Raw genomic sequence first — 14,449 nt, 5'->3', positions numbered from 1 at the left:
TGTATGTTGTATAATTTAAGTATTAAAATGAATGCAGATTTATTGGACAAAAGCAGGATACCTCTGTAAAGCACGAGGAGCAATAAACACATTGGGCCTGATATATTAAAGCTCTCCAAGACTGGAGAAAATATCATGGGAGAACCTGTGTGATCCAGTAAACCTGGAATAGATTTCTTAAAAATAATTTGCTAATAGTTGGCACATGCTTTCTATCCTGGACCAGATGCAATCCAAGTTGGCTGGAACATCCAAGTTCTTCCATGATAATCTTCCTCAGTCTTGGAGTGCATTCATAAATCATGTGCTTTTGTGAGACTTTCTAACCCTTCTCCTCTTTACTTGGTTTTTGGTTTTGTCTGTTTTCCTCCCTTCACTTCCTTTCCTGACAGGAATACTCTCCAATTGTGGGAGAGCAAAAAAAGTTTAAGTTCGATGCCCATTTATGTTATAGGTGGTTTGGGTCATCCGATAACCCTGATGCATCTGTTAGAAACTTCACCAGAAATCTCTCTGTCTACACCCCTCCTGGCTCATTTCCTCCTTGGAATGCCTCATGTTTTCCCAGGCACTATTTGGTGTTCCCCTGTATGCTGCATCTTCTATAATAAAAAAATAAAGATACATTAGGGATAGTGGGGGACCATGGAAGATCTGCAGAGATTTCTGACAGACTAACTCCTATTATCTACAAAAGACCTAAACATTGTTTAGCAGAGTTCTTATATTTTCACAGGGTTAGCTATATATTTTTAGTTTGTGGTGTGAATAGGAGCTCTAATCCTGCACTTGGAGCGGAGTCTGGTCATGACATCCAGCTCAGTTGGTCATAATCAAGGGCCGCTCATTTTCTCAGGGTTAAGTGCATTCTCTTCTTGGAGCTCCTCCAGTTTTAGTGTTAACTCAGGTCAGAGTTATTGTTTCACTCTGTGATGTGATTAAACGGATGTCTCCCACACCAAGGCATTACTGGGAATTAATTAGCTTATTTTCCATTTGTGGACAACACTGGCACACCATGTAGCAATGCATCATAAAGTCTCAATTACATGGCTGGCAAGGTTACTAGCGTAACGGATGACTCACGGGCATGTGGGAGAGATACTAACAGATTCTTCTAAAGTAAACTAAACCAAGCATTAGCAGTTCAGCCACGAACAGGTGACACATCTCTAAGTATCTCAGAATATCTTTTGATATTGACATTATTTAGTCATTTTAAATGTTTCTAGATACATCAAAATATTTTGTTCATTATCCAATTGGTGCTACCAAAATACAAACGCTGCCATTGCTGACTTTTTTCCAACAATGCTAGACAGAGACTGACATCAATTCAACTTTGTAAGCATTACCACCCCTCACGCATTTGTAGTAGTGAGCATGGGAAAGCATTCCTCTGAGCTGACATTCCGCTAAGAATCATACCAATTCCCTGCACAACTCTTCTCTTGGATGTGTGTCTGCCACATCATTACTTTTTACATTCTGTGTTAGATTTGAGTTTATGCATGAGCAATAAAGGTGAACAAGGTCAGGTCTGGAATAGGGGTGCAATCACAGTTGCAAATCCTTGACCCCAATTTGTTTGCCAGTGTTTTGATAACATATATACTTGCTGGCTTCTGACTGTTTATAGGGACTGCAATCCCATACATTCTATGGGCCTGATTTATTAAAGCTCTCCAAGGCTGGATACACTTTCATCAGTGAAACTGGGTGAGTCAGCAAACCTGGTCCAGGATTCAAAAACATTTGCTAGCAAATCACATTGAAGAAATCCATTCCAAGTTTTCTGGATCACCCAGCTTCAGTGGTGAAAGTGTATCCTCTCCAGCCTTGGAGAGCATTAATAAATCAGGCCTGATATGTTAATATATCGATCTCAAGCTATCTCCTGTATTAGGATACCATTGTGAGAATAGGGTAGAACAAGCGCTTTGAAATCAATCCGGTGTTTGGTCATTTACGTTTTTGGGGTCCCAATGGTAATGACACCCAATGTCTTACATGCTGACAATGAGATCCAGGACTTCGCAGCCTCCTGTACTATGTAACATACAGTAAATATCCCAGGAGGCTCTGTAATTACCTGTCAATCTTTCTCGCCTCAGCAAGAACACTGAAGGTGGGGGGAAGCCATATAAAAATAGAACAAGGAAAAAAATGAAATATTATCAAAACAACATTTTCCACTACAAGAAAGCAACAATCATATGTAATTTAAAATGCACTTTATCTGGATATTTCATATTTTAATATTTCATCGACAATAGCATTTTTTTTCTATGTAAATAGATAAACAATATTGTATCTGTACTAGACCTAATTCCAATAAACATATCTGGAAATTGTCTTCCCACATCACAGTGCATTGTGTATAGAGTAAATGTATCAAAAAATCATTGTGACTGTGTCACTGAATCTACAGCTACAACACATAAAAGTGCCAGGTATGCCAGTTGTAAAAGTTTTATGGATCCATAATGCCTGTTTGAAGGAGCCTCATCAGTCTGCGAGAGAGGTATTGACCCTGGAAATATGAACATAATTCTAGATAAGTTTCCTTCCCTTCTGACATGTTAAGAGAAGACAGCGCCTTTAGCAAGTTTATAGTTTAAAGATGAAATGTTGTGTATTTGAAGTACACACTTTTTTATAATATTTTACCATTTACCTAAAATTGGCTTTTAAAGTAACCTTCAGTTTTAGTTAGTTTTTGGTTCCATATTTTGATTATTGTCACATGATTTCTAAATGTTCTTTCTAGTGGTTTTCTCTTTGTAGGAAATGTGATCAGCAGATTAGAGAGTCTCCTGTTTACAGTCAGATCAGACTCCCACAGAGAGAGAGCGATGGCTTTGATGTGCAATTACTGTGCAGCACTGCTAAACAGCATATGCAGTGAGCACATTTATCTGCTACACACACATTTGTATATCTATCTATCTATATATATATATATATATATATATATATATATATATATATATATATATATAAATATACACACACACACTCACATGTCAAAAAAAAACAATGTTTTTCAAACATTAAAAGAGAAGTATAATAGAAAGAGGAGTACTCCAATAAGGTAAAAAATTACAAAAGTGGATTTAAAACCTTTTTATAGAAAATAAAAATTCTATTTTTATTAAGTGCAACACCCTTTTTTTATAAAGAAAAAAGAGTGCAGCACAACCAGCGGATCACCCAGGTTCACTGATAACGGTGGGGACAGTGTGGTTCAGCAAATACTTCCTAGGATGAACACCTGCCATGTCATGGTGTTTGGATTACAGTGCTGTGTAGCTATAAAGCTGGAGTATTTCATACACTGGTAGAACAGATGAAGTAGCTTCTACATCTTCAGCATTACAAGAACAAGTTCAGTTATATGTAACTAACAACTACTAGCTGTGCAATAACCTGGAAAAATGTTACCCCTCAGAGACCCGGAAAAGGGAACTGAAGAAAGCAATCTAAACAAACAACAATGCCTTTAGGCTGCATGTCATCAGTTCTATTTTACTTTTATTCCTCTGATATGTCGTCTTAATTTAATGTTAAATTTAAACACATATTTGTGTGTGTGTTTGGTTATATGTGTGTACATATATATAAACACTAATCCCCCCAGATATTTTTGTAAGCTGGGTGGGAAGAAGCTGTAGGCGAGTGGCAGCTCCTGTATTGTGACAGTGTTCAGTAACCACTCAGAAACAGCCGGGTGGCTACTGAAAAGTGCTGGGTGGTGTGCCCGGCTAAAACGGGCTGGGGAGAACTCTGATAAAGTTTTTGTTGTCCAATTTGATTGTATGGGGATTATGGCAATACATTTTTCTAGTAATCTGGGTAATTGTAGGACTTCTGAACATATTCATTACAGAGCTCAAAGCATTTTACCTACAGTACCTTATTTTACAGAAAACTCCCTCAAACTATTTATTTTTGAACATTTGTTCAAATCCGTGCCTTCTTTGAACAAACCATACTTTGCTGCTGCTCTACATTTTTTAATACCAAGCTATTAGCTAGAGTCCATTAACAATCATTGTCTATTCCTTTGCTTGTTCTTGGACAGAAATAAATGAAAGCATGCAAACCAAAAATATGAATAACTGGTGTGTGTACTCAGTGTGTGCATTTCTATGTGTATAGATGCCAATGTTTATGACAAACACAAAGGACTTATCCGCCATTCATGACAATGCTTCAGCCCTTGGCAGAAGTGAGGCCATATTGTGCTGGTCTCGCATATCCATGTGTTTACTTTATGTTCCCTTCCAAATGTTCTCATTACAAATAAAATAGAAACTCAATACTGCATCCATGTAATAAAGAGATTTAGCAAACTGATTTAATGTAATTAGATTATTCTGCAATCACAAACAGCATGTTTTAATGATGCCTAGAACCATTTAAACAAATTCTTAATTAATGGTAATTGGAATCTGAAAAGCTAGTTAAGTAAACTGTAAAAAGCTAACAATCACAGAGGGAGTTTTATGTAAGGAACTCATTTCCACTGTCCTAAGTCAAGTAAAAACTAGGCAAATACTGGAGAATGTTAACAAGACTTTTACATGTGTTGTTATTTAACCTTTTACATACCATATGTAAGTGTCCAGAGTAACATCCAGAATAAAAACGTATTGACGCATATAATTTGTTAAATTGCACACTGAAGAAATCTTATAATTATTATTAGAATCTTCTACATAACTGGATATTAAAGTTACTATACCATCACACCAGAGTTGCTAGTTATGTCTGTTTCACACATAATTGTTATTTGCTGGGTGTAATTTGTGAGTGGGCAGGGGTTAGTTTGGGTGTTCCCTCAAGGCCACCCCCTAAAAAACAAATAGATTTGTGAGAAAGGGAGAGGCAAGGGGGGTTTGTATGTGGCCAAACCGATCCCATCAGCTAGAGGCTTTGCTTTCCCTCAGTGTACCATACCTCAGTCTTCAACCCCATTAACATAAAAGATTCTTATATATCATCACAAAACCATTTGGATTGACGATTCTCCTATACTTCAATGTTTCTTTACTGGCTCATTTCAAACAGGACATTATCCCTATGGTTGCTTTTATATCCCTGATGAAGCCCAATTGGGATTAGAGACCTCTCTTTCTTTAATTTTAAACAGTCCTATGATTAGTCAGACCAGGAATCACGTTCAAAGTCCATAGACGTGAGAACAGATGCCACTCTATCTATAATTTATCTGTACATCACTATTTTGAAAAACTAATGCTTCAATTGCTGTAATGTGTATTAATGTAATCCATGTTGGTACTTCTACTATAGATTACTAATTTGTATTAGTAATTGTATGATGCAATTTATGTGATTATTATTTATCTCTCTGCACAGAAGCTTTGCTTTTGGCCTCACACATAACCCCTTCTGCCTCTATCTTTTTTCTCTCCAACCTAGATAAAACTTGTATTGTAGTATGGAGTTACTTTATCCTAATGATTTATCATTGTGTGATGGGCATTGTTTCAGTGTCATGTCATCAAAATAGAGTGTTATTGTACTTTACAAAGCTGAGAAAGTGGTGGGGATTATACCTTTAGGATTTTTTTCATGCAAATGTGTACCTTTAATTACATTTCAGTATTTTTTTATTGTTTTAAAGCACAGATATAGCTTTTTCCTTATATTTTACTTTGAATAAATATCTTCTTGATTTCATTATAGGAAGATAAAAACAACACAAAATCACCCTGAAATAATGTCCTTTGATTTGGAAACCCTGGCCTAATCCTAGTCCAGCCCACCTGAGTTGAAGGAAAACATGGAAAAAAATTTTCCCTGAGAAGCTATGAAAATTTTCTGATTCTTTTAGAGATTTGCAGTCTTTGTATATAATAGAGGGGAACATAAATATTAGGACTTTTTAGGTATCAGATCAATGACCAAATGATTTAAAAAAAAAAAAAAACACAGATAAGTTTATTTATAAGATCTGGTGGCTGCAATTTTTTAAGGCTCTTTTCTTTGATTTTTATTTGGTTATCCTGCCGGCAGCACATTTTCAGTACTGCTGCGACAATGCACACTCACTGTAATGTATTTTTGTAGTAGCAATTTTGTCACCCTATGCTGTGCTCTTCATTGGGAATATAGAACATTTCCCCTTATCTACAGCCTGTGTGTATTTATTATATTTACAGTCAAGCACAGAAAAGTTCACATTAACTTTATATTGTCTGTTCCCACATAGGTAAAAGAAGACCAAAACTCTAGTCCCCCTCGTCAGGTCACCTCTGAATCCGAAGAAGAGAAGGACTACAGACAGAATTCCAAAGCACTCGACAGCGAGAAACAATCAAGGGAGAACTTTTTACATTTTATTGGAAACCTTTTCAATTTCTCACCAAAAACCTCTCTGGGAAATGCTAAGCAGGTTGACAGCACCCAGGACCTCTGCAAGGAACATGAGGACTCGCAAGCTAAAAATATCCAGGATAAAGAGGACTCACACCAGGAACACACACAAGATGTTTCTACGAGTGAAACAGAACAGACAGCAGAGTTTAGCTCAGCACAGACAAAACCTTCAGCAGAAAGCAATACCGAGGCTCCCAAAGAGACTATAAAACCTGAACAGCAAGATACACCCACATCTGTACCAAAGTAAGTAACCCTAAATTTGTAGAGCACTTCAAAAAAAGCATCAAATATATCATAATTAGAATCATGTATCAGAAAGAAATACTTATTTAGTAATAGGTTTTGGTGTAGTTGAACAGTTTGGAAATATGCCAACATTTGTATCGATATGGTTTTTAATAAAATGTAGAACTTAAAATATCTTATTAATATTACTTTATCTCCTAATTTAACTTATGCCTTAGAATCATAAGAATAATAGCAACCTTCTTTCTTGTTCTAAGTGACATTAGTAGTAAACATTCCAGTCCAAATGTGTGTGACGAAAATATTAGTGACTTTCAATCTCCCTGTGGCATATTTCCATTTTACTGTATGGATAACACAGAAAAACTCTTTTTCTTTGCGTAGGATATGTGTTTTTTATACCATCTATACCACCTGCCTTCAGCAGCACCCAGACCAAACTGGATCCAGAATAACCACTTGATTTTAAGGTTAACTGATCCTGATGAGAGATGCCCCTAGATGTACACTTCTGAAGTCAGCTAATTTTACCATCTAGTAACAAAGTAAAACTAGTTTCAGAAAGGCACATAGATGAGGATAATCTGCTTAAAAAAAGCAATGATCATCTTTTGCTCTCTGCACTTAGGTTGGACTTTTACTTTTTCTTTACTTTAGTCTTTCTTCTGCACCCATAACTAAAATATCTGCTTTGGCTAGACTTGAAATAACATAGTGCTATGCTGCACTAGAAAAATAATTTTTTAGCTGATTGCATAATGATTTTTTTGCAGTAGTTATTTTATTGCTCTTGTTTTCAAACTATGTTATAGCCTTATCCCTCTTCTGTGTATGGGTTTCTGTAATGCAAGCTTGAGAGTTGTAACTCTGCCAGTGGGTGTGTGAAAGTATATCCCCATTGTGTGAGATGCCATTGTTCTGGTTTCCGCTGGGAGGGAGAAGATTGTCATTAGGCATCATTTGTCTAATTCCTTGCCAGAAGTGTGATGTGCACCATGCAGACTGCACTGTAGAAAGGCATTAAATACAGATTAAAACTCCGGGCTGCAAAAAAACGGAAGGGTTATTTTTTTCTATTAATACCATGATCTACTGGTATGCAAGAGCAGCATTTCTCAATGTTTTTAATATGAGGAAATAATTTAACCCTTGAAATAATTTTCAGGTCCTCAAGGAACCCCTGCTTTAATCACTATATTACTACAGATCATAGTACATCAGTATGGTGGTCAGTGGGAAGAATGTACTGTAGATTGCTGACCAGTGGGAAGAATGTTACCCTTACAGACAGCCTAAAAGATTGGTGTTGCCTAAACTAACCTGGGAGGCACAAGGAAACCCTAGAAACCTTGTAAGGAACCCTGGTTGAAAAACACTGAAATACTTCTGTAACCCTGTGTTTAATAAGCAAACAAGGCTTTCTAATAGGCAAGCCCAACACTGGCTGGCTGTTAACATTTATGAAACACTGATCTAGAGAGGTACCCAGCTACTCAACACAAGTGGTCTCCATCAATCCAAAATTCTCTCTTCTCTTGAGTGCTCCAATCATCTGCTTTGTTCAGATAGAACGCGTTTAAGATAGTAGCAATACACAATATCTAAAATTGTATTTACTACAAATGTTTATGACATTATGACACATTGTAATGCAATTTATTAGACACATCTTGTAGCTATTCTTTTATTGTTCTTATTGTAAAACCTATTATACATGGACATTTTAGACACAGTAAATCATTAGATGCTTGCATTTTTAAGCTATGGGTGGATTATAAATGCCTTGTCATGTTTATATTTGTAATGATGTTTGGCCTGTGACATGTGATAAATAAACATGATACATGTTATGCATACCAGTTTATATAAACTTGATTGAAGAATGCAGACAAGGTCATACTTCTGTGGAATAAATAGGAGAAGTTGTTGCACTGATCATGCTGTGTACATATTACTGTCTGTATTTAGGTACAGAATGCCAGGCATTTATTGTGTGTTTCTACTTTGAGTTAAAACAAAATTTAGGCAAGGGGAATTATTTTCACAATCTTGTTGATAAGTGTAAAGTATTAGTATTACCTTTGGTGCTAAACTTAGAATAAAAAGCATTCTTCTTGTAGCCATGCACATATCCACATAGCCAGGACCTCGCATGCCTTTTAGGTTCCTGTTAGCTAAGCGAGATTCACACATTTCTTCATCACCTACTTCCTGAGATCTTGTTACGCCATAAAGACAGATTGCTTCCACTATAATACAGGATTACAGGAAATTGAAGTCTGGTATCTATATTATTCTTCCTACCCTGGGTATACCATGGTCATATATGATTGACAATCCTCCGGCATATGCAGTGCGCAAGCACATTTCACCCATGTGATATTCTGTCTACCACTTTACTTCCATACACTGTTTGCATTCCCTTATCAACCTAATTAGTACTAGAATTGTTCTTGTTTAATTTGGGGTTTAATTATGCTTTAGAATGTGTTGGTCTGTCTGATTGTTTTCTGGAACCATGCAGCGATATGCTGCAGCCGTGTTCAAAAAATTGTTCCCCGACCACTGTCATTCACTTTACTGGGAAAGGTTGGGACTGCGGCTGAGCCTCCAGCAGAAGTCTGTGGGTCAGAAATGGCCTTTAACACTGGGCTTTTCCACCCATGATTTTGGGATGGGGCATTCAGGATGCAGAAGACACCCATTATAATATGTAATCAGCAGAGCACAGCACTTAGCAGGCACTTACATCCTATATACACTTTTACAGGATATAGAATCTGCTGTTGAAAGCAATATCTTCTTTAAAAAGTAACTTTAAAATGTTAATGAAATAGAAATTGATTTACAGAAGTAAAGTAGAAATAGTAATTGTAACATAATAAAGTTAGAAGTCTGAAAAAGAATTTCCACTTATCTACTTTTCCATGATCTAGTTGATTTTGTGTAATATATATATTCAGGTGTAGCACAGTTTTCCAGGCTTCATCTTTTGGACGCTGTATCAGATAATTCAAGGTGACAGGGCTCAGAAAGTACCATCAGTACTACATTTTAGCATTAAAGTATAAGGCAAGCCTGATGATAAATATCCATGTTTTGATGAAGCTGGGGGACTAAATTGCTGTCAGAAGAATTATTGCCATCTGTTCCTCAATGGAATGGATCCTCAGTTTCTCTTCACTTCCTGCCCTGTAGACTCAACAGGATGTTAGTGGATATCTTTTCAATTCAAAGAGTATACCCCCCCCCCATAGACTGTTATCATCAGAAGAAAAGTTCCCATTCCTGTTTAGTGACAACTCAAAATTTTGAATTTACCTTCACTTTCTTCCAATGGCGTTTGTGAACAGGAGAACGAGAAAGAGTGGATCTCTAGGTCAACAGTTATAACCCATCAATACTCCATTTACATTGGAAAAAAACGTTTGCAAGACTGTCTACTTCCAAAAGTAAATTAGGGCATTCTGGAAATGTATCAGTTCAGTTGTGGTGCTTTACTGCACAAGCATTACTATGTACTTGACATAAGGCCCCCTATACAGTTAGTATGGGCTGCCAACACATGGCAATGGAAAGAAAACCAGAGCTACAATACTTGTGCTGGGGTATCCATGGTTTAAATGAATGGCACCCAAGTGACAAGTCTCAAATGTTCATCTGTGCTATATAACTTTCTGTCTTCATTATCTCTCTACCCAGTTGTACTTGTAACATCTATTGTATATTTAATATTACTTAACCCCTAGGAGAAGTAAATAGGATGAGGGGATGATTACAGACCTTAATGGCCATCCTTTTAAAATGCAGTAACCTGTCATGTTTAGAAGAACCAAGAACATTGTCCACCATTTCTAATCACATCAATATGTTAACTACTACATTTACAGCTGGAAAATTATAGAAGTAAGAATATAGTATTCACAAACATGAGTGTCCAACCACAATATTTAGCCATCATGTTCAGCATTTGGTATCTGCAAAGCACAAATTAGTCACCTAAGGAGTCAATTTGTTCTACTTCAGGACAGAAAACTGTCTGAAAGGTTGATTTGCTATAATAATGGCTCAGTGAGCACATACACAGTAAACTCCTGCAAGCGAATGGTTACTAAGGTATTGTAAATAGAGGGAACTAATATGCATTTGCTAACCCTGGTACCAGTTGCTGCATTTAAAGTTTCTTTTCCTTGATTAAAGGGAGACTGCTGTCAACTTATTGTAAAATATTTTCTTGGTTTTTAATATATGCTGTAATGTACTGTAATTGCTAAAACGTGGTTTGGTATGTTTTGTACTAACATTTTTTATTTTATTGCATACATATTACTGTATAGTATGTATTGTTTATTATTAAAACATGCAATATGTTATCAGGAAGTCTGCAATATAGAAATTAGATTACATTGAGAATCAGATATTGCATTTGCGGTGATGATTATAACTGCTTTACATTTTATGACTCTGGAATCCGATTTGCTTAACCAGACCCTTTCTTTTCTTCCTGTAAAAATCAATTTATTTTTTATTACTATTTTTTAAAGTTACCTCCCTTGTGTGTTTTTACACTTGGTCTTTAAACTTCAGATCCTTTTCCAAATAGCCAGTACTTAGTCTCTTCAGTGTGTCTGCCAGATGAAGCCAGACTGCTATTTGACTTGTGAATTATCCTTAAAATCATGTAACGCTGTCCTCCCATTTCAGTCAGTGGTTTACCACGGCATTCTTAGGCTTTGTGAGACATTTATACCACACACAGGCATTACCCTCAGATTAAACAGTTTACTTTAGGGGCTGCTGGGTTACATTAGACCTCAGAAAGAGAAATATTAGTCCTTGGTTCTTCTAGTGTTCCAACAATTTACTGAATATTCAGGAGCATAGGTGTTAATAACATACTAAAATATATTAAAAATACTAAACTTTTAAACAGCTTAAATTGGAATATAAGAGCATAAATATCTCATATAATAAAATAACATGTTAATGCAAATTAGAAAAAAACATCAATATTTTAGTATGCAGTTTCAATTCAGTGATCCAATATAATTTTTTTAAACTGCAGTTTAATTAAAGCATATCTATATTCAAGAAACAAAAATTTCAACATATATTGCAAAATATCCATCTGTAGATGTAATGGTGGCTTTTGATTTATGTTTTTTAAGGCTTTTTGAAAAGTGTTGTTTTCTGTTGATGGTGCTGCAAGTAAATACTTGATGTATCTTCATGTAAACACTAAAGTACACACATCCAACAGTTCTCGCCCGATAATCGACTCAGGGACAATATTGGGTGTGTACAGCGCCAGCGGTCCATCGTCCGAACGACCATCCTGGCGGATCCACTGACGATGGACGACTAAGCATGCTGATGCAAGGGAAGGGGGAGAACGCACAACAGGGTGCCGTTGTGTCGTTCTCCCCCTCCCCACTCCATAGAGCAGAACGGTGCTGTATGTACATGACTCGTTCATGCATCGTGCAGTGCTTAGTCGTTGGAAAGGATCATGAAAGATGCTTTCCAACGACTATTATTGCACGTGTGTATGCGGCTTAATTTACTCATGGTATTTATGATAGGAAACATAGGATATGTTCAGACTAGCAGTAAAAAACGCAGCTAAGCATCTGGGAGTGGTAGCAGGCGGTAATTGCTTAGGCTTTTTCAGGAGCTTGCAAAAGAGGTCAAACTACTTGCAAAAAACACTAGTACCCATAGTTTTCATCCAGGCTGGACTTTAAAAATGTCTGCCTTCATGTATCCTCATTATACGGTAGATTTATGGAACTAGTACTTTACAAAGGAGAGATAACATTGGTAATGTTGACGTTTCAACTGACAGGAAGTGACAGGGACACTGCATTTGTTTCTCTACTTGTTATAAATGTTCTAAAATACCCAATGAAGCCAGCAGATATATGGACTTGTAAACTACAATATACTACTTTTTGTTGTTGTTTTTAGGTTAAGCTACACTTTAAATATTGTATGGTGATCTACCAGAAAGCAATCTTATTCAGATGCTTTCTGCTGTTGCAGGGTAACAACATTCTGCCCTTGTCTCCTAGTTGTGTTCTGGCATTGTCACTTTGTCTCCAAGTCTTTTATCTTGGTCGTGGGTGGGTAGCTTAGACACTTTATATCATGAAACCTCTTAAGCTCCCTATTAATCTATTTAGTAGCTTATCTCCTTCTCTCTTTCATTTGTGTATCATTTTAGGTATATTATCCCTCTTGTTTGGTTTATTTGCCCCTCTGTAAATACATTGGCTGGGGGGAAATTTAGCCATAAACATTTTGCTATTTGTTATACTTCATGATGCTTGTGATTTGCTTTGTTTATTTGGGTGTTACCTCTTTCACTAATGTTCGTAGCTTCCCTACTTTTATTATTGTAAATTCTTGGAAATTCAGGGACCTACTTGATCATCTAGACCTGATTTTCTATTAGGTACAAGTTATGCACAATAGTTTATGTGGTTTGTGTTCTGATGAGAATTGTCTTAACCTCCTGGGTGGTTCATTTCTGTCCCGATTTATATGTCTAAAAGCAGTACATTGTTTTTCATGAAAATTTTGTTTGCAGTATATTATATTAGTATGAGTATAATAAAGTTTGAAACACAAAATCATGTCAAAATAATAAATTCAATGAATTAAAAAAATAATTTTTTAAAATAAAGATTATACTCGTACTATTATATTATACTGTAAAACTTTCATGAAAAACAATGTACTGCTTTTACACATATAAATCCACTGCATTGCATTCAATACAAATATTTTGTATTGAATGCAATACAAAAAGATTTGAAATTACCGCCACGCCACGAACGGAACGTTCCCACGCACCACCATCACCGGGAACTCCCCGTGCACCCATCGGATGCAGAGAATGCCGGCAGGAAGCAAGGAGATGAGGATCGCGAAGGAGGAAGCCGGCGGATCAGGTAAGGCTCAATTTATTATTCTATTTTGCTGTTTTAACTACCTCGAGCTTGACTCGGTTACCGCTCTGAGCATCTTTTTTTTACCCCTAGTCACACTCAGGGTTACCGCTCAGCAGGTTAAAGAAAACCTGTGGACTGCCAAACTAGGTATCTACAGATTATTACTAAACAGTTATTGAGCTTTAAATCAAGCCTGCATTGACCTCTTTAATGGAAACCATTTTGGAATAATTTATCATTAACCTCCCTAGCGGTTCATTTCTTTCCAGTTTTATATGTCTAAAAGCAGTACATTGTTTTTCATGAAAATTTATTTTACAGTATATTATAATAGTATGAGTATAATAAAGTTTGAAACACAAAATCCTGTAAAAACAATTAATTGAATAAATTAAAAAATCTATATATTTAAAAAAAATTTTTTTAAATTTTTTTAAATAAAAAAAGGAGGTTCTAAACCCCTTTTCAAACCCAGCTTAGCTTACTCTTCCAGCAATGGGCCTGATTTATTAAAGCTCTCCAAGGCTGGAGAGGATACACTTTCATCAGTGAAGCTGGGTGATCCAGCAAACCTAAAATTGATCTGGTATGGATTTAAAACATTTGCTAGCAAATGACTTTAAAGAAATCCATTGCAGTTTGCTGAATCACCCAGGCTCACTGATGAAAGTGTATACTCTCCAGCCTTGGAGAGCTTTAATAAATCAGGCTCAATGTTTTTGGAAAGGGTAGCAGAGTGACCTGTAAGTGCTAGTGAAAGTAGCCTCTTTCCAATAGACAGCCAGGCCATTACCACATTGCACATATGACAACATTTCTTACATTTGTCACTTCCCTATTTT

At 36.3% G+C, this 14,449-nt stretch overlaps 1 protein-coding gene across 1 annotated transcript in view; it reads left to right on the top strand.

Moving 5' to 3' along the window:
• LOC140344524 (uncharacterized) overlaps nucleotides 1–14,449 on the top strand; it is a 66,933-nt gene that overhangs the window by 34,533 nt on the left and 17,951 nt on the right. The window contains exon 3 of the mRNA XM_072431714.1: nucleotides 6,239–6,651. Coding sequence (XP_072287815.1) covers nucleotides 6,239–6,651 — 413 coding nt within the window. The remainder of the gene's footprint in view (nucleotides 1–6,238; nucleotides 6,652–14,449) is intronic.

This window comes from Pyxicephalus adspersus, chromosome 1 (genome assembly GCF_032062135.1).
Source record: "Pyxicephalus adspersus chromosome 1, UCB_Pads_2.0, whole genome shotgun sequence".
In the NCBI taxonomy this organism is placed as follows: domain Eukaryota; kingdom Metazoa; phylum Chordata; class Amphibia; order Anura; family Pyxicephalidae; genus Pyxicephalus; species Pyxicephalus adspersus.
The sequence above is the reverse complement of the archived record's forward strand: the minus strand, read 5'-3'. Positions and strand labels throughout refer to the sequence as shown.